Source organism: Podarcis bocagei (genome assembly GCF_964188305.1).
Source record: "Podarcis bocagei genome assembly, chromosome: 3".
NCBI lineage: Eukaryota > Metazoa > Chordata > Lepidosauria > Squamata > Lacertidae > Podarcis > Podarcis bocagei.
In genome coordinates, this window is record NC_138127.1 from 69,482,389 (window position 1) to 69,504,104 (window position 21,716).

Consider the following 21,716-nt stretch of genomic DNA (forward strand, 5'->3'; position numbering starts at 1 on the left):
TGCAAGACCTGACACCCAGTCTTTTATTTGGTGGCCCCCACAGTTAGGAACCATTTCACTTCAGAGATTCACTGACATTCTGAAGGTGATGCAATGCATTCCTCATCAGGCAGACACTGGAAGGGATTTTAATGTTTAAACTTTATTCTAATTATAGGGGGGGTCATTCTTGTATTTTGTAAGCTGCCCACAACTTAGTCAATACAAATGTTATTTTCTTCGTTATCCTACTTGCTTCACTATTAGCCAAATGGTTAAGGGTCCATTTGACAATGTTGCCTGTGAGCCATTCTTTATAGGTGATATCAGGTGGTGGAGAAGGATGATTCCTCATCCTCTTTTCTGCCAGTATCCCCCTTTTTCCTGATATACATCAAAAAAAGATGCAGACCGGAGGGGAATGGTTTGCAAAGTTGAAGTGTGCCTCAGAATTGTCTCACTGCACCACTTGCAGGGCACGCAACTTTGTTTTTTGTCTGGCTGTTTGCTGTCTTGTACAAAATTTGGAATGAAATCCAGAGTCGTCGTCTAGGGCTTGCTTCATTTTGCACAGTATAGCAGCCAGGCAAGAAGAAGCATGAATAATATCACATTGGTCTTTTAAGTCCAGTGGGCTGAGGATGTGAAATGAAGAGAGTGCATTCTTTGGGGCTCTCTGACTCATTCCGACTTGGAACACTCTGCTCACTCCCTTCCATGCACTCTTGAGTCAAGGATGAATGACTATGGACTCTGGGGCAGCAGATGATGCCCCTCCATGGCCGCCAGTTGTTAAACCCCATATTAAGGCATCTATGTAAAGTCGTACCTTGGAAGTTGAATGGAATCGGTTCCAGAAGTCCTTCGACTTCCAAAACGTTTGGAAACCAAAGCGCAGCTTCTGATTGGCTGCAGGAACCTCCTGCAGCCAATCAGAAGCTATGGAAGCCCCATTGGACGTTTGGTTTCCAAACCGGAACAATCACTTCCACGTTTGCAGCGTTCGGGAGCCAAAACGTCTGAGTTCCAGGGCGCTCGGATTCCAAGGTACAACTGTACAAATAAATTGGTTCTTGGTCTTTGTAACATAAAAACCTGTTTGCTGCCCCCCCCAAGTGTTTCATTTAAATACTTAGTGTCATTTTAGCAGCTGTAGAAGCCCTGTGAGCTTTAAGACAAATGGAGGGGAAAGTTGTTTTGCCAGTTAATAAGAGCACAAGTATTGTTCACTGTGAGGAGACCCTGAGCTTACAGGGTTAAACACCCCAGTGTATGCGTTCCACCTACTGTGGGGTGGAGGGACCCTGCGGCATTTCCAGGGTCTATCAGAGCGAGCGCATATTTGGCCCCGCCCAGACTGGCTACTGACATAGGGCCACACAAATCTGCATCCACCAGCTCAAAAGGTCTGGTGGTCTCCCTTTCAGACCTTGGGTAGGTGCACGTTTTCATCTTTGCGTGCTTACATGCCCTGCAATCAAGAAATTTAGCACATGACTTCATTTTGCACCCCTCAGTGCACTCTGGGATCTTCTTCACGTAACCCCACGGCATGTGACCCATTCGTCTGTGCCAAAGATGCTGGCTTTCACATGTTCTGATATTCTAATAAACAAACAAATGATTCCTTCCCTCCCTTCTTAGGTTCTCTGTGAACTCTTCCACTCCTCTCCTCAAAGAAGCAACCTCCCAACATCAGGAAATATTTCAGGATTCATTAGAAGGCTGTTTTTGCAGTTGATGCTAGAGGATGAAAAAGTCACAATGTTCCTTCAGTCACCTTGTCCAGTAAGTTACTTCTCTCTGCGCCCCCACCTAGGACTGGAACAATCTGTATGTAACTAGATATTGGATGCTTTTCGATGATTTGATATCATTCCCCCCGGTGGGAGTTGGTGTCAAAACATGTGCAGTGTTTTTCCAGCCCCAAAGACGTAGACAGTGATGCACTTTTTAAAAAATAATGTCTCTTTATAATAGTAGGTTGATGTTGATTATAATGAAAATAACCCTGGAATGATTTTCTTCTTTTTAGTCTGGTGTATTGTATGTGTGTGTGGTTTTTGCTTTATTAGAAATTCTGTGCTATAAGCATTTTTAACAGAAGCACTGGTTATTTTTAAAAAATTAGTGGGAAGTAATTTGAAAACCTTACTACTATGTGTCTGCATATGTGTCAGTTACCAAGAATGATTCATAGGCCTACAGCAGAAGGTGTTTGAATATTTGAAAGAAACACTACAAGGGGACTCTTGGTTACCCAGCTCCTCATGAGGCCAAAATGGTAATGTCTTTTAACATTAGCTGTAGCACAGTTACTGATTAAATCCATTCTGTTTTAATTACTTGGCCTATTTGGCCCGGTGGCTACTGTGAGGCCATCCTTCTAGCTTGTTTCTTTTTCAGCGGGCAGATCCTGATGCCACCTTCTCACTTTCAGATAAACAGTCCTTCAACTGTAGTACAAAAATACAGGTTTCTTGGAAGTATCCGTTCAAAATAAAGTATTTGAATAATATCGCAATGAAAATTATTTTGTAGTTGACAGCAAAAAAAACTTCTCTAAGCTGTTAAAATCACCCTGAATCTCACATCCTATAAAGTACAGTCATACCTCAGGTTAAATGTGCTTCAGGTTGAACGTTTTCAGGTTACGCTCCACGGCGACCTGGAAGTAATGGAACGCGTTACTTCTGGGCTTCGCCGCTTGTGCATGCGCAGATGCTCAAAATGATGTCATGCATGGAAGCGGTGAATCGCGGCATGTGCAGACGCGGGTTGCATTTGCTTCAGGATGCGAACGGGGCTCCGGAACGGATCCCATTCGCACCCAGAGGTACCACTATATTGCAATAAAAGCTATTTTGGGTGGCAGGCAGCTAAGATTTACTTGGAATAGACCCATTGAAATGGATGGCCCTAACTTTGTCATATTTTTAATTTCAGTGTGTCTACTCTAAGAAACCTTACTGGAGTGCCACCCTATATCGCTGACAGCGAGAAATGTTTATGTATAGCATCTTGAAACTTGTTTTATTTCTAAATGCTTGATAAAATTTTATGTTTTCTGTCTTCTAGTTGTACAAAGGTAGAATTAATGCAACCAGCCATGTAATTCAGCATCCAATGTATGGGGCAGGACACAAGTTCCGCACTCTTCTTTTACCAGTCTCAACAACACTGGCAGAGGTTCTTGATCGAGTGTCAGGCAAGTTGCTTATTATTCTTAATTTTTTTAATGTCCTTTTTGTTGTATTTAATGAAATTTTAGACCTAGATTTCAACCATACCAATGAAAGTAAGTTTCATACACTTTACTTATTATCTGTTAGATGTCTTCTACTTGACCCTTTCTTCAGTCCAAAGCGCAGGGGGATTTCGTATCAGAAATAATTAAAACAGTCATCTAAAATAAGTGAACGTAAAATTGTTACGTTACATTAACACACAAGTGAGCAGCAGCAAAAATGCCAATCAACTCTGCTGGGATGAAACAAATTACAAACCAAAAGCCTGAGTAAATAAAAACATTTTGATTTGATATTTAACTATATATGTAGGGGCAGAAAATGAATATAGTTGATGGGGTTGAAACATTGTCTAAATGTATGCCCCATGTTGGGCAAAAGTTTCCTGCATTTCAGGGGGTTGGAACAGATGACCCTTGCGGTCCCTTCTAACTCTACCATTCTATGATTCAACTAATGAGTCTGTCAGCGAAAGCCCTATGCAAGGACTTCCGCTGGCAGAACAGGGCTGTCCCCCTTGTGCTGCCCTGCAACCCCTGAAAAACCCTGGAGCAGCACTTGGGGGAGAAGCGGGATAATTCAATCTGGCAAGCTCAAATGCTTACCCTAGCATGATGTTGAATTCCTTATTTTATATTTTTAAAATTATATTCCATTTTTCACCATGCAGGTCTCAACGTGGCTTACAACAATAAAACGTGCAGTATACAAACTGTAGTAAAACTTTCAATTGAAATCCTCAGTGATTTACAATCTCTTTAAAAATTAAAATGTAAAACATCCGAGATGCATTCAGGGAGGAAATACCTTAGGCTGCAATGCTATACCCATTTATTTGGGAGCAGACCTCCAATGCTGATGATTGATGTTGCTGCAATTGTTAGATCAGATTGTTCAGATCACACCAGCCCACCTTGCTCCTCTCATGCATGTTCATACCCCACTTTGCCTTCATACGTGTAGATCCTAGTGCATGTAGATATTGGACAAATGTGCAGACAACACAGAACAGTTTAAAGTGCATTTGACACTCCTCTCCATACATATGCTCCAGTGCACACAGTATGTGAATGTCAGGCCATTGTAGGGCATATTGGTACACTCCATATATCCCAAGGCACATATGGATTGAACAATTCATAGGAACATTTTGGGGGCATTCAGTGCTTGAAGCCATGAGAGAAGCGAAAACCAGATAATTGCTCTTGAGTGAACAGGTAGTCAGCTAATGAAACTCCTGGTTAACATTTCTTCATATACAGTAATCTTTATTTTTCAGATACCCCAAGCATAACCGCAAAATTAATCAGTGAACAAAAAGAAGATAAGGAGAAAAAGAACTACGAAGAAAAAGAAAAAGTTAAAGCAGAAAATGGGTTTCAGGACAATTACAGTGTTGTTGTTGCCTCTGGTATGTTTTTACTTGTTCAGCTTTGATGTAAAATTATCGGGTGTGCTTGGGATGGGGTGGAGAAAGGGGCTGAGAGCACACCACAATGTAGTCATTGTTGCTCAGTTCAAAACAGCAACAAATTAAATACAAGTACTCCCAAGTTTGTTTAAAAATATATAATGTCAGTTCCTTTGTACTCCTTGGCCAACACAGTGGAATGCAGGAGTAAACACACTGAAATAAAGATTATAGTATTTGTTAAAGAATTGGAACTGAATTGAATAGGACACTGGGTGTGACACTTAGCTATGGAAGGTTCCACACGTTTCTGCATTGGTTTTAAAGGTTTCTAAATCCTCGCACCAGCTCCCATGCATACAGCAATCTCTGCCGCCCAGGTAGAATTGCCTTGGCATGCAAGCAGTGCATTCATAGGTCTGCCACACAGGTTAAAAGTTCTTCAAACATGAGATGGTGCCATGCGGAGTGATTTGTGGGCATTTCTCATGCAGTTAGAATCTCATTTATTCAAGCTGTGTTGTTAAATATGCCTTTAGAACGCTACTTCATTTCTGTTACAGGTTTGAAATCTCAGTCGAAAAGGGCTGTATCCTCTACCCCCCCTCGCCCACCCTCAAGACGAGGGAGAGTGATGGCAGATAAAGTAGGCAACTCCTCCACTGGAGGCGACACTTCCAGCAAAACTATTAGTGTTCCTGTTTTTCACCTGTACCATAAACTGCTACCAGGTAATGTTCCATATTTTCTGATAAAGCATATTTTCCAGCATTCTGAGGCATATAAAGTCCTGGATCTATCCATTCACCCAAATGGTGGCATTATAAATAGTTTTTGTTCTGTCTTTGTTTTATATTGCTGGTTAGGATTCCGTATTATGTAAGCTGCTGGTATGCGGTTGTTGTCCAGGAGGTTATCCTATATGCATCTTAAAGTTAACAAACAAATGAAGGCAGTATTGTAGCATCTAAATATTTATCCAGACGAATAATGTGTTTGCTTTATAATCCAGAAGTTTCTCAAAATTAGCTGAAAATCTGAGGAAAGAGTCCAAAGTCTAAGCATTGCCAATACTATAAGAAATATAAATGTGAAAGCTTGAAATGACAAAAGCTCATCACACCAAAACCATGGTTTGCATTAAGCACAGTTGAGCATCCAAATCATCATTTGAAACCTACAAACCATTATTTAAAGTTGTTTGTTAACTAGTTAATGTTCTGTAGGTCAGCCACTGCCGCCCGAGATGACCCTTGCCCAGCTTCTGACTCTGCTGTATGACCGCAAACTCCCTCAAGGATACCGATCCATAGATTTGGCAGTTAAGCTGGGCTCCAAGGTGATCTCAGATCCAAGCCTTTCAAAAACAGACTCGTTCAAGCGCCTCCACACTGAAAAAGGTATCCATTGAATTATCTGTTTTCATCATGTTTTCCTAACTTCTCATTCCGCTCTTTCTCCTCTGCAGTCAGCCTAGTTAACCAACACCTCTCATCCACATGAACTCTGGGAATCGCCAAGTGGCTCTTCTCTACCTTTGATGCCCTGCTAAGAACTCCTCTTCCCCCTTCTTTCTCTGCTTAAGATTTTGACCCCTTCAGTGCTAAAATTGAAGCCATCTGCTCTGGTGTCTCTGGCTCTCTCTTCCGCCTCTCCCTCCTCTTGCACCTCCTTCTACCCTTTCTGCCTTCTCTCCTGTCACATTTGATGAAATTGCAAGCTTGTTATTCTCATCTAACCCCTGCACATGCGCCTTTGATACTGCCCCTTTCTGACTTCTGGTTACCATCTCCCCTGTTTTTACCCATCCTCTCCTCCACATTATCAGCCCCTCTGCCTTTTCGCTCCTTCCCTTCAGTGTGTAAGCATGCCTCTCTCTCTTTCCCCTGTCATACCTGTTCTTTGTGCAATATACATAGATGACATTGTATTAAAAACATTTATTTATAGATATTATAATTCATATGGGCAAAGTATTCTAGAGTCACCCATATCTTTTGCCCACTGATTCTTTTGTTCAAAAGTCACTTCATTTTTTGCCTACTTCTTCAGAGATGGATAACTGCTATTTAACTGAAAGAGGAGCCACATACCCCTACCCTAAAAATAGAATAAACTGTGCAAGCTTTTTTTTCCAGATTGCATTAGCCTGTGTTCCAGAATTACTTGGGTATTCCAGATTAACAGTGTCTATGCAAGGGCCTTTTATTTAATAATATAATTTCACTGAACAATTGCCCTTTTTAAAATCTGTGTGTATATAGAACATGCAGATTTGTTGGGGCCTTGCACTGAAGATGAAGCAGTCACACCAGGTGAAGAGTGCATGGATGCTGTGCTGGATGAATCCTTTCTTGAAGTGTGTCCCATTCAGTCTCCATTGCAAGTTTTTGCTGGTATGGGTGGCCTGGCCCTCATCGCAGAAAGGCTTCCTATGCTTTACCCAGATGTAATTCAGCAAGTAAGTCAAATCCTTACTACTTGTATTTTGCCTTCCTTTAATAAGTAGAGAAGTTCTTACTTGTGTTTTATAATTGAATATGCTGTAGACCTGTTCACAGTCTGCATAATGCTACGGTTTTCATTTCTGATAGCAGTTGGGAAATCTTTGATTTTATTTTACATTGGTGTAATTTCATTATCCTAACTGAATTAGTCTAGGGACTTTCTAATGTCGTTATTTGCATCAGAAAGTGTTCTTAAGTAGCTGCCTCAGAGGATAGTATTAAGCATCTTCTTTTCTTTCCGAAGGTGAGTGCTCCAGTGGTTACATCCACCACCCAGGAGAAGCAGAAGGACAGTGATCAGTTTGAATGGGTTACCATTGAACAATCGGGAGAGCTGGTTTATGAAGCCCCAGAAACAATTGCTGCAGAACCTCCACCAATCAAATCAACAGTTCAAACTATGTCTCCCATACCTGCTCATTCTTTGGCTGCTTTTGGATTATTTCTTCGCCTCCCAGGCTATGCTGAGGTGCTACTTAAAGAGAGGAAACATGCCCAGTGTCTGCTTAGATTGGTGTTGGGAGTTACAGATGATGGTGAAGGAAGTATGTACTGTAACTACTAAATATATTTGGGGACTACTGCTAAAGATTTCTCTTGACTGTACAAGTTTACAAGTATTTGAAAGAGATAAAACTGGCTTTTGTGAAATTCCATATCTCTTCTGGCTTTGGAACAAAAGTATATGAGAGTCAAAATCGGTCCTGAAGTGCAGATTTGTTGTTGTTGTTTTAACCTTCATTGCACAGAAAAATTGGTCAGAGCTAGTAGAATTTTATTTTATTTTTTAACATGGCCTCTAATGGAAACTTGATTAAGAGCAATAACTGTTCAACTTAATTTCAGGAAATCTCTGTCCTTTCATGTTAAATAAACTAGATTTTGATGGCCTTGTAAAGTTAAAATATCTAGACATTGGCCTAGTTTTTTATCTGACGCTTATTTCTGCTCTCGTTTGGATCCATCCAAACGTAGACAGGTTGTCGTAAGTAATAAGAAAGGGCAAAATAATCTTAACTGGCACCTTGATTTTCTGCTTTTGCTTCCCTTTCCCTAGGTTTGTGTTGCAACTTTTATTATGTTATGCACAGGGTGGGAGACAATCTGAACCAAGGTTACCAGAAAGTTTCTGTGTGGATATTCCCTCCAATTGGTGTGCAAAAACATACTTGATTATAAATCACCTATTTCCCTCGCTTCTTGACCACTGTCATTCTGCTTGTTGCTTATCTCCTCCTTTCATACAGTCTGAAAATGTTGATGCTCATTGTAATTCCAAACTTTTTCTGTTTCTGTTTTCTCACTGATTGTTCTGATGCACTGTCTCTAATGGCAATGGTCTCGTACTTCATTTCCTCCACATAGCAGTATTTTCTCTGTATTTTCATTAGTTGGTTGTGTGTATTTAGAGATGTTTGATAGTTTTAGTAGACTGCAGCTACAGCAGAGAAACCCTGAGTTTCAACACATTAACACTTTACTGTCTGATAAAAAGAGCTGTAGAAGTTAATACTCATGAGTACCATCAAAGTACTCAAAGTATCAAAGCATTTCAAATGCTTCACATAGGATATGTTGTTTTCATTTCATACTAGAGACACGCTACTAATTTATTTGTTGAAAGCTGTTGCCTCACTTTTCCACTGAAGTGTAGTCAAGACTGCTTGCATAATGAAAAATCAATTAAAATAACAATACAACATACAAAACATTCACAACTAAAGGCAGAGGCTACCAAATAAAGCACATAAATAAGGCAGGAAGAGGCGGGGAACTAGCATGCCAGACGCATTTAAGAAAAAGATGTTTGTGCAGTGGTGAAAAGCTGCCAGGAAGGTGGTGCAGCCTGCTTGGCAAACAGTTACAGTGTCTTGATGCAACTACAGAAAAATACCTTTTCCTTCTTCCCAACCAAATGCAATTCAGATGTTGGTATGGCCACAGAGAATAGTCTCTGTAGAAGAACTTAATTAGTGTAGAACTTCCCTTATATATCCCAAGTCATAGAGGGCTTGAAAGGTTGTTAACCAGAACTTTAAATTGGGTCCAGAAATAAGCTGAAAGGCTGTGAAGTTGCTCTGAAGAAGTAACATGCTTCTGATGTTGGGACCCCCAGTCAACAACGTGGCCTTAGCATTCCAGGCCAGCTGAAGTTTCCAGACTGCTTTTAAAGACAGCCTCATATAGTGCACTGCAGTAATCCATCAAGTTATGATGTAACTAAGCCCCAGCCAGATCCAGGAGTAGCCCCAAGCTGCAAACTTAGATCACACCATTCTGACCAATATAAACGTTGCTAGATTCATACATTTAAAGAAAAATAGATTAGCATCAGTGCTGCAGAAAAATAAAATATCCAAAATTCAAATGGTAAAACCCAGCACAGCTATAATGTTTTGCAAACTTGTTATCGTAGCAAAGAGAACACTAGAGCCTGAGGCGCATGTTCTACCATCCCTTTTAGTGTTGTGTTGTAGCATTATTGATGCTAACCATTGTTGCATTTTAACCGGCCTTAGCAAACTAATTTCAAACATTGCTGTAAAGCTACCATAAATTTATTGTAAATCCTAAAACAGGTGTCATGACATGCCATAGTTCATTCCTGTAGGAGAAAAGGAACATCTGAGCCTGCCATTTGTTTCATGTCTCTTAACAGTGGTAAAGAGATGGAGAAATGTTTCATATAGACTGGGACTTAATGGCAGAACAGTTTCAAGCAAATGTTTAATCAGGTGGCGTGTTCTGGGATTTCTCATATCTAATCTGTACGCCTGGACTTAAAGAACATTGATATTCCCACATTACAAAATGTTCCTCATATGCAGTCTTGCAACACTTCACAGTAATGTCATAATATTACTCTCAGATGTGGAGCAATTTTTGTGTAATAGGGCTAAATTAGATTCAGAAAAAATGGCAATGCTGTTTAATTTTTTGTTAAATTTATGTCTACAAGAATCTAGCTTCCTGCACTGAGGAATTCTTTCATGCAGAAGCACTCTAAAATCTCTAACACATATTATCCACATGATAATCCTATGCAAAGTGAGCAACACTTAGTCCAACCATGTTTCATGAAGGCTAAGGACTAAGTTTACTAAGCCCAGTAGAGTCCAGCCTTGTTATTTACCAGATACCTTCCTTCCTTGTGCCACTTTCAAGAAAATTAATATTACGTTCTATACCTACTTCATAATGACAGTATGATCGCATTTTCCTCTTTCTGTCCTTCTCCAGTTCCCTCAGTCACTCACAGTTGTTTAGAAATAACAAACAAGAAATAGTATTTTAAAACTTAATAAAATACCTATAATATGCTTTAAGCTTAATGCAGTGTGCTGACAGAAATGTTAACACTTGTTTTCTCTCTCCATCTAGGTCATATTCTGCAGTCTCCTTCCGCTAATGTGCTTCCAACCCTTCCGTTTCATGTGCTGCGCAGCTTGTTCAGCACCACACCTTTGACTACTGATGATGGAGTACTCCTCAGGCGAATGGCATTAGAAATTGGGGCAATACATCTTATCCTTGCCTGTCTGTCTGCTCTTAGCCACCATGCTCCAAGAGTCCCCAATTCTAGTTCTAACCAGACGGAGGTCAGTTTTGCTTCAGAATAATAGGATCAGAAATATAAAGATGGGATTTGGAGGGGGGGTTAAGCCAACTTATCCTTTCTTCCATGTATTCAGAATAATGGTCAAATCTGTACTTCCTTCCATAGAGATAAAATGTTTAACTTTTGATTCAATTGTTATGATGTCATACTAGGAAGTGGCATGTCTATAGCTGACATATTGAAACATGACAGTATCTAATATCAAAGAGGTGGTTAATATTTATGGTCAGAAATGGTTTCTCCAAACCATAAGTTGTTTACAAAGAATACCTGTTACCCTTACAGCAAAGCAACTTAGCTTGGGGGTATTCCTTGATACATCTTTGTCATCAGAAGTCCAAGTGTGGCTAGGAGTGCCTTTCATCTGTTTTGTCGGGTTCCTGTACAGGGATAGGAAGAACGCTGTAGTCCATGCGCTGATAACCTTGCAGCTAAGCTGCTGTAATGTGCTTTGTGCGGAACTGCCCTCTGGCCTGGCTTGGAAGCTCCAGCAAGTGCAGGAGGCAAGATTTCTGATGAGGGCATCTGGCCAACAATATGTGACACCATAGTTAAAGCATCTGTCGGGTTTGAGGTTCTTGTGTTAATCTACAGATTCCTGAACAACTTAGTCCTGCATAATTCAGGAACTGCCTGAACCCTTGCATTCCAGCTCAGTCACTGAGATAATATGTTGGAGTCTTGTTGGTCGTACCCCAAGTTGGTGATGCTCATTTGACAACAACAGGGAGCCAAACCTTGAGGGTCATTGGCTCAGTCTTGTGGAGTACTCTACTGATAAGGATTCAGCAGGTTTCTTCTGTTCCAACTTTTAAACACCTGCTGAAAACTTTTCTGTTCCATTAGGTTTACGCAGACAATTAAGAATACATCTTTACGCAATAGTCATTTGAGTTCTGATTTTAACTTTTTATGTAGCTTTTATTGTATAGATTTTACATACAGTTGTTGTGAACTGTATTTTATTTATTAATTAGCGGCATATACATATTTTTATAAATAAACTGCTGGAGATCTGACTCGTAACATGTGCCAGGGTTTGATCATCCACCACATTATTCCAGTCTTTCTCCCTAATATGTATAAACAGTATGAACACAGGGTTTAAATGACTGCTTCCACAGCACAAAATGGATTTTGTGGGGAGGCCATATTAAAGTGCTTTTTGAAAAGGATTATAATATATATCTAGCAAGAGACTAGAGTAGTTTTAATTAGCTTTACAGACCACATTTTGGAAATTATTATTATTATTATTATTATTATTATTATTATTATTATTATTATTATTTATACCCCGCCCTCCCCAGCCAAGGCCGGGCTCAGGTTAGGGTTCCTGATGTATGCAGCATGCCACTATGCAGTCATAGACCACAAAAACTCACAATAGGAGATACTGTTTGTGGCTCCTTAGAACAAACTTATTTGGACTGATTGTAGTTTTTTAAAGTGTAGCCAAAGCTGGCATCTAGTCAACTAGTTCCAGGCCACTGAACATGCTACAAAATCCATAATGCCTAAGCAAGCTTCATCTACAAATATTGCAGCCACACCGATCTTCTCTTTACATTGGACAAATAACCTTCATTAGAGAGATTTAAGGAATTTGGAACAGGCATTGCAGGACATGGTAGATGACTTGACCATATACAGTGACAAGGGATACAATGAGAGTTGTGATAAGGTTCAAAGAACCTGCTGAGAATGCTTCCTGCTGACAGCTTCATTTGGCAAAATGATCCTCTAGTGAGAACACTACTGTGGAAAGTGATTGCTGTATCATCTTTTCTATGCTGTGTGATTCTTCTGGGCCATTAAACAAAACAAGTGTTATTTTAAATAATAAGCAATGCTCTGATGTCCATAGAGGTAACCTTACATGTCTAAGTGCATTAGAAAATCAAGTTGCTTATGTTCCAGTAAGACCTAGGAGATTTAAAGTCCATAAGATCCCATTAAAGTTGAAGCATAGACATCCTTATGTAAGAAACTTTATTGTTGTATTGCAACCTGAACATTGTCTTATAAGATTGCTATCTGAGAGCAATTAAAATTGTCAGTAGGTGGGGGAATTGCTGCATAACGTACACAATAGTGTGTCAGTCACCAGGTAGTTTTGATATTCTGAGTAATTACATTGTTCTGTGCTCAAGTCGGTAACATCTTTTTGTTTTTGTGTTTTATATAATAATTTTTATTAGTTTTCAATTACAGTCCAATAATGGCCTCATTATAACAATACCAATATATAATACAATTATTAATACCAATCATTCAAATACCGAATTATATAATTTATATTAAGTGGCCTCCTGCGTGCTAGATTTGATGGTTTGGTGATTTTCTTCATTTTTGCATTCCAAAATCTTATTAATTTTAATTACACTCCAGTCATAATAATAATTCCTTATACAACACCCGCAATATTCAACTTCTATTCATGTTGACACATTAAATGATTTATAAAACTACAGGTGAAGAACTCAAACAATATCCTTGTTCTTCCTATGTGTGGCAATTATTCTGTCCGTGGTGTTTCTTCCTGTCCTTGTAAGATGTTATGTCTTCCTTTCCCCCAGTTGTTGCTGTTATCCGTCATGCCTTGGGCGGAGCTGATATCCCATTGTTGTTCCAGAAATTTCTCTTATCGCTCCATCCCGTGCTTTAACAACAGTTGCAAAAGTCACCCTGTCCCAAATAACCTGTTGTCACCATTTTTCCTCTCAGCCTGGGAAGAAGAGCGGTCTTGAACTGCAGATGACTTAATAAAGAACCTTATCAGTTCCTTGGCAGTTCAAAGACTTTTTTCATCCTTTCTTCCAGCTGAAGATAATATGAGCAATTATACTTCCAGTTAAATTAAATTCCAAGTTCTCTTAGTGTTATTCAGTTCACTTCGTAAATAATAAAGGATGGAGAAGAATCAGCTCTTAAGTTTCCATTGTAAACCATTTGCAAAATAAAGTTTCCCTCCCTTTTTCCTTTTTTTTTTTTTACACACACAGTTCCACTTGATATTATATTCCATGTTTATAATCCAATTTCTTCCATCCTCGCTTTTACAAATATAATTTGAACTAACATTCAGGGGAGGGTTACTGAATCATAAATGTAGAGAAGAAAACTTTAAATGAAGAAACCATGGGCTTCCTCCCCCGCCCCCCGTCTTTTGCACTGAATGAAGTCTTATCTCAAGTTCAAACCTTAAAGTCTTTGCAGTTGGTTTCTTCCGCAGTTTGTGATCTCATCTCTTCTAGCATCCTATAGCATAGATCCTGGGGATGAAAGCCACTTACCAAAGCTGCTTAGAATCCATGGTTAAGAGGGACTTTTAACAACCCATGCTCAAAGAATCAGAATAAAGAGAATCTAGCGTTTACTAGGTTATTATTTGGCTTCTGATTCCTGAATATGAAATGAAGCGATTCTAAATAGTAGGGTGATTTATTTTTCTTTTTACTAGCCACAGGTGTCAAGCACACATAACAGTGCAACCACAGAAGAACAGCAGCTTTACTGGGCTAAAGGCACTGGGTTTGGAACGGGTTCTACTGCTTCTGGATGGGATGTGGAACAAGCTTTAACTAAACAAAGACTGGAAGAAGAACACGTCACGTGTCTCTTACAGGTACTGGAGAACAGCACAACATTCATACATTGCCCAAAAACACCATTTGGTTTCTTACGTGTATTGGCTGATAAGTTGTGCTTTAGTGCATTTTCCACTTGCATGGTCAAAAGACCCTGTCTGCAAGTCAGAAAACCTTGTGTCTAACTCTTGGGCATGCAACTCAGCTTCATTATTCCTCTCTTCCTTTCAGACTTTATGTTGCATAATGAACCTTTTAAAACACTTGGATGTTCGAAAAATATTATTTGCAGCACATTTGTAGCTCCTCCCTTCTTTGGGAAGAGGGAATGAAATTGACATTTTTTAAGGTGGTGTTTGTAATGGGAGTTCTTAAATTCCCCATTAAAATTGCTGTTTTAAAATCATAAAGAATTCTGAACTTTTTTGTTCTAAATATATATTTTTTGTCTGCCTAGTAATAAAAAGTTTATAATATTGGATTTCTTATTCATCAGATATATCACATACTCAGTTTAATAAGCGTCTAATTGTTATCTTTCAGCTCACGTTCTATATGACTTGTTCTACTATCATTAATCTAATTTTGACTCAATGTTTTTAAACTGCTCAGGTTTTGGCTAGCTACATAAATCCTGCAGGCAGCACATCAAATGGAGATGTCCAGTCCAGCCACGAAAGTAGAGGACAAAACAGCAATGCCCTTCCGTCAGTTCTGCTAGAACTACTTAGTCAATCATGTCTTATTCCAGCAATGTCATCTTATCTCCGCAATGATTCAGGTAATGTACTGCTCTTTGTTTTTAAAAACAGCACGTTCTAGTCTGGTAAATACATTTCAGGTTTTTATAAAAGTTGCTTTAGATATCAAATTCAAATGTAGCATTTGAAGTTTGGGTAATGTGTGAGAAATTAGTGGCTTGAAGCTGAACATAATTAGTCTAGAAGCAAGAAGAAGTGCAGTTTGGCTGCGAGGTATTTTGTGTTGGTAGTGCATATTTCCCACTTCTTATTCCTATTTTCTTATGTAAATGTGTACTATTTAACTTTCATGTCCACTGTCTATATGCAAGTACTGCAGTGATAAGCACTAGAAGCTTCCACAAACACTATACAATGCTATCTTTTGGCAGTAGGACTCAGAATTGTTGCAGGTTGAGGGTCTGTCAGCATATTATGTCTCATTCCAATGTCAGCAGTTACCAAATATATATAGTTCCTCTTCCTGTTAGGTGTGTGCATCCTTGCTTTCTGCAAAGCTGCTTCTGTTGACCTTTGAAGCTCTTGCTGAAGTGCAATTAAGCATGAGGAATTTGTCAAAAGTGGAAATAGGACTTGCCCTGTGTGCACATTAAAGCACTTTACTGTAGGGTTTTTGAATTAGTTGAATTCTGTTTGTTCGGCCATAAGGAAAGATCCCAGCCCTATTTGAGCACAATTTGATAATCCTACAACTGCTGAACTAAGGTTCGAATTCAGTGTAGTGCTATAGCAAATATTCTGTCAGTGCAAGGATTTCTTCCTGTGCAATGGAACTTTCTCTCCCTGAATGAAACCTAAATCAGTTCTCTCAGCCTTGTGGAGCAGATTTGTGGATAGCACAGAGGGAGTTGAGAGAAAGTCCCATTGCATAGACTTGCACAATTATTTAGTTGAATACCACCCCATAGGTGTTTTTGGACTTGACTTACACTCTACTGCTTTTTCTTCATGATGAAAGTTACTGTGATTTGAAGTTTAATTTCATTAATAAGGCTTTTGCAATTTTTTTCATTGCCCAAATGCTTTGTCAGGTTCACTGACCTTTTAAAATTAATTCTTGTATGTTGCATGAGTACGCACTATACTTCCCATATGATCTTTCCAGAGTACTCGGTAGTATATTTTGCCAGCAGTTTCTGTAGCTAGCTCCTTAGCAATACGCATTTCCTATTACAAAAAAATGTTTTTTATATCTACATTCTATATCAATATTATCTATACATTTTCAAGTTTCTGGTTAATTTTAACCCAGATTCTAACCATATCTACTTAGAAGTCAGTCAGTACTGTCAATTTTCATGCAACTGCTTCCATAAGTATGCTTAGGGTTGCAGACGTCATCTTTTTGCCCTGCCAAAGAAGATTATCCAGTGGTTCATAAGGTATCAGTAGGTTAGCATTTGTATTGCCAGGGATGGGGAACCTGTGACTCTTCAGATGTTGTACTCAGACTCATTATCTCTGACCACTGGCCATGCTGGCTGGGGCTGATGGAAGTTGGGAATCAAAGAATAAGTGGAGGGCCACAGGTTCCCTTTCCCTGTACAATTGTACCTCGGTTTAAGAACGATTTGGTTTACAAACTCTGTAAAACCAGAAATAGTGTCTTGTTTTGAGAACTTTACTGAGACTACTGAATGGAATTGGAATGGTGGAAGGGCACCAGCGGCGGGAGGCCTCATTAGGGAAAGTGTGCCTCAGTTTAAGAACGGTTTCGGTTTATGAACGGACCTCCGGAACGGATTAAGTTCGTAAACCAAGGTACCACTGTATTATGGATCCCATGGAGTCTCATTTAAGGTTTATTGTCTCCTATTTCTAAGCATGTGACTCGAATTGTTAATGCCATGATCTCAAATGAAGCAGTTCTACACAAATTCAGATCTTTGCATGCTTTGTTGAAATAAGCAGATAGAAGCAGGAGTCTTGAACCTTTTAAAAACCAAGCATCCAGTTAGCCCAAGAGAATCTAAATCCACTGTATAAATTTATACAGTTTATACTTTTGTCTTCTTAGAAAAATACACAAGCGAAAACTGATGAACTGGTGGTATTGCTACTGGTGTTAGCCCAGCTTAGGTCAATATGACACAGGTGTGCATCTTGAAATGCCATTTGACAATTTATAGACTAACAGAGGAAGCAAGCTACATTTAAACCGATAGTTATGGACATAGAAGCAGTTAATGGTGAACAGCTATTGCCCTGAGGTCCACATCCAGTATCTGGTTGGCTGCTGTGGGGAGCATAGAGTTGGACTAAATGGGTCTCTCTTCTGATCCAGCTGGGCTTTCCTTAAAGTGGTAATGTGTTCTAATGTGTTCTACTCAGAATAAACCCACTAAAATGAATCCATTGTTTTAGATGGGTTTTCTCTGAGTATGACTTGGATGGATATCACTCAGCATAGTTAGGTGGTCAGACCTATTTCTGTTAAACACTTGAGCTGAATCACAGCAGATGGCTTGGCTGTTTGAATTTTGATAGCGAATGGGAAGCACAGTTGCCTTGAGCCTCCTGTCAAACTCCCCATTATCTTTCTCGCCGTCCTTCATTGTGGGGTTAACTGTTTCATTTCAGTGTTGGGCAAGGTGCATAAGTTCTGTATTTTAGACATTTTGGAGGAGTGTGAGGCATAAGAAATTGAGAATGATTAACATTGGCAAGCATATCTTTATTCCATTTCCCAGTGTTACATTTTTAAAAACCTTGTTATGAAGGCCATCCTCCCTCTTACATGAACTATATCAGTGCCAGAACAAGGTCTGCTGGAAAGAAAAACAACTCCTTGCTTTTTGAATGGGATGAAGGAAATTATGTTGTTGTTGTTGTTGTTGAAAATAATGTGTTTGTCCCCAATATTTGCCATTATTTTCTCATTATTATGATTAACACTCATTCAAGTGTTATGCCTAGTGCCACTCTCCAGCTACACCAAAAGTCTTTAAAATACATTCAGTTGTAACTAAGCTGCATTAAGTGATTTAAAAGTGTATCTTTAAAATATCTTAATGCTGTTTTTCAGGACTGAGGTCCTTTCAAGGCAGCTCAAAGTAAAAACTATGCATTCATACATTAGACTTACTTTACTTTAAGAGGCTTATTCTGTAAATGTGGCAAATGAACGAGTTGGTCTACTACAAGATCCCAGTGCACTGATTTGTTTCCTTTTCATTCTGCATACCCTCTAAGGCAGTGTTTCCCAACCTTGGGCCTCCAGCTGTTTTTGGACTACAACTCCCATCATCCCTAGCTAGCAAGACCAGTGGTCAGGGATGATGGGAATTGTAGTTCAAAAACAGCTGGAGGCCCAAGGTTGGGAAACACTGCTCTAAGGAGCTCAGGGTAGCATGCTAACTGAAATGTCTTCCATTTTATCATTGCAGTCACCCTGTGTAGTACCTTAAGCAAAGTGATAGTGTCTGACCCAGATAACCCAGGGAGCTTCATTGCTCAATGAGAAATTTGAATTTGGGATTGATAAGCCCAAGTTGACCACAGCAGCCACTGCTCCACACTTTCTGGATGAAGCATGTGTCTACAGCGGAAGTGTAGAAGAGTGGGCTGGCTGTAAAACTAGGAAGCCATAAAAGATCGCCTAACAGCCAAGCAAGTGGCAGGAACCAGTCATGGTAATACTGAACTTGGTGGATGGAAAATGGGAAGACTTGTTTGCAGTTTGGAGGGTTCCTGTTCACTGTTCCAGCTACCTAAACACACTTTCCACAGTGCTCCATTCTGTGTTTTCCCACCTGGTTTTTCATTCTGCCCCACAGCAGCCAGTCAATATTCTGTGTCCACTGAGCATGCTAAGTCTTCATGTGGCTGTTTTGGGGATCCTCACAGGGTTTTTTCCTAAACATTTTTGTACTTCTGCAAACTTTGGGATTCTTCCAAGCCTGCAGCTATCTCTTTGTTTGTGCATGGGTGGTGCTGTTTTGGTTACATGGACAACAGCATTCACAAGCTCCACAATTCAAGTACAGAGCAGTTCATGTACACAGCTCCCTGAAGCCGCCTAATTGTCTTCTTGTGGTTTGTGGCTGCCCTGTCCTTTCTAGCCCCATGTAAGCCAGAGTCCCTGCCCAATACTGTATTTTGAACAAAAGTGAAACAAAGCATCCCTTTTTGGATCTCTGACATAATACTGCATTTATAGTTGCCAATTTATAGTTGCCAACTGTTTTAGCCAGTTAAGTTTCTGGCTTCCAACAGAGGCATCATTTAAATTAGGAAAATAACACAAACATACATATTGCAAACCCACAACACATTGTTTGTAGAATGCTGTCCATCCTAGTTAGCTTGGCTGATTAATAACATCAGACCCAGACCTATACTGTTAGTGAGCTTCAGAATGAAAACGGGGGGGGGGGGGGACGACCCATGTCCAATATGTAGCTGGTTAGATTTTAAAGGAGTGGGGAATGTATTTCAGCTTGAGGGCTGCATTCCCTTCTGGGCAGCCCTCTGGGGGCCATACACCAATGGTGGAGAGAGTAGCTTGTGCCAATTTTGCCTTTGTACGGTAAGCTGGTTTACACCCACACCCACACACACCCTCTATATTCTCCATCCAGACAAGCAAGAGGCATTATCAGGACACATTCCAGGTAGGCAAAAACACTTGAAATGCCAAGCAGGACCAATGAGGGGTGTGGCTTGGGAGAGGCTTGTCTGAGGGCAAGCAGATGCCTGGAGGGCTTATTCAGACCCTGGGCCTGAGGTTCCCCAGCCATGATGAAATGTGCTCCCATGTAAGAGTCCAAAATGCGCTTGCATTTTCAATGTGTTTGGTCTGTAGATGGCATCAATTTGCTGCAGTAGTAATGAAATTCCTACCTACTTAAGTGATGGGCCAGGCTTAATAGCTTAATCAATTTCTTGTACTGATGAATCACTCAAACCCTGTATCTTAAATCATAATTGAAATCATTCTAAAATACCTTCAGATAGCTCCTAATACTAAGCCCTTCTCTTTGCATTTTCCCCTTGCATTGTATATGCTTTGTTGATTGGTTTAGACCTGCTCATTCAATTAAAATGTTACGAAAACATGCTGTGGTAATTGCTGCTTATCGGACTGGCACAGTTACAAATAGTCACACATTTTTACTAATGTTGTTTATATGGAGGGGTGATTACCTGTTTTCTCTATGTCTAGGGTAAAATCTAGTGATAGTCATGCATGCATGAGCAGGACAGCTATTCGTGGTTTGGATTTCGCCTTCCTCTCTTCCCCCCACATGCCCCTGAAATCACTCTACAGGGGGCTGCAGAGGGAGGAGAGGGAGGTGAAACCTCATTCTTTTCACCCAACATTGGAATTCACCTCTTGTTTGTTTAAAAATAGGTGGGGGAAGAAAAAGTGTATCCTCCTGTGGTATCCTAATTGTATGGCTTAGGGGAAGTGGTGAATGTGGGCAGTGTTTTAATTGTGGCTGCTGTGAGAATTATGGAAGGTTGGGTTGATGAAGGCTATTAACATCCATTTACACAAACAAACATGGCTACTTGTGCTTTGCATTTGATGTATAGTCTTTGGTACAATATCCTTCATGATGCTGTAGTTTGAGCTTAGAAGTAAATCAAGGAAACATTGTTTAGCATTGTAATATGGCTTATTCCACTTAAAACTATAACTATGTGTCCAGCTTCTGCTTGAATCATCTTGCCTTTATTCATGGCCCACTTCTTTCTTTCTGATCCCAAATATGGCCTCCCAGTTGCATGCCAGGGAAATAAAGCTCCTCTGTGCTCCTAAAATCCTTTTTATATCTCTGAGTACTTGGCTAGTCTCCCATGCATTAGTTTAGATGTTTGCAATAAACATGGTTTAATTTAGATTAAGGAATCGGTGCTTTTACTGGGTAGAGAATTTGGTTCCTGGGAGGACTGAGATCAACCCACCTATCTCTAGGCCCCAGTTCCCCACCTATAAAGTGACCTTCATGGTGCTTTAGGAATGAGCATTATGTAAAAGATTAAATAGTAGATGGCAACAGACTTGTTCTGTATCTGCTCTTATTATAAATATTTTAATTTTTTTAAAAAAAATGTGTGTGCGTGTATGTATATTTGTATCTCTCATTTAATAAATTGCTCCCCCCCCCAAAAAAAGATAGCATGCTGGAACTAGAAGCATGGAGCCCTAGTTTCCGAATTATTCTGAATTTTAAAAGCTTTATTCAGAGGATGGCCTGGCAGTACTATGAAGATGGTCCTTTTAAAGTATTGGTTTGGTTTGAAAGTAGAATGTGAAAAAATGGAATTTTATGTACATTTTCCTTCAGAAATAATAGTGACTCAACAGCACAGCCCTATGCCTGTTAGAAGGAAATCCCAATGGGTTCAATGCAGATTAGTCCCAAGTAAGTGTGGATTTGATTGCAGCTTAAGTTTGTATCCTTCCAAACTCTACAATAACTTCCTTTGATTTATTCGATGGCATTTTAAGTATGTTAACCCAGGCCATAGGCAGTATGCAACTTGGAGAAAGAAACTATCTGGTTTGGTTACTTACATGCAACTCAAAATTCCAATTAATCAAGTTGAATCCTGACTAAGTTAGTTGGACTTTAGTCCTATTTAAATAAATGGA

The 21,716-nt window shown here is 39.7% G+C and overlaps 1 protein-coding gene across 7 annotated transcripts in view; it reads left to right on the forward strand.

The window, feature by feature from the left end:
- BIRC6 (baculoviral IAP repeat containing 6) overlaps positions 1 to 21,716 on the forward strand; it is a 142,629-nt gene that overhangs the window by 83,395 nt on the left and 37,518 nt on the right. For all 7 annotated transcript variants that reach the window (XM_081187982.1, XM_081187984.1, XM_081187988.1 and 4 more), the window contains 10 exons: positions 1,624 to 1,767; positions 3,058 to 3,187; positions 4,507 to 4,638; positions 5,202 to 5,369; positions 5,865 to 6,038; positions 6,903 to 7,099; positions 7,390 to 7,690; positions 10,527 to 10,744; positions 14,228 to 14,392; positions 14,967 to 15,135. In XM_081187982.1, coding sequence (XP_081044108.1) covers positions 1,624 to 1,767; positions 3,058 to 3,187; positions 4,507 to 4,638; positions 5,202 to 5,369; positions 5,865 to 6,038; positions 6,903 to 7,099; positions 7,390 to 7,690; positions 10,527 to 10,744; positions 14,228 to 14,392; positions 14,967 to 15,135 — 1,798 coding nt within the window. The remainder of the gene's footprint in view (positions 1 to 1,623; positions 1,768 to 3,057; positions 3,188 to 4,506; positions 4,639 to 5,201; positions 5,370 to 5,864; positions 6,039 to 6,902; positions 7,100 to 7,389; positions 7,691 to 10,526; positions 10,745 to 14,227; positions 14,393 to 14,966; positions 15,136 to 21,716) is intronic.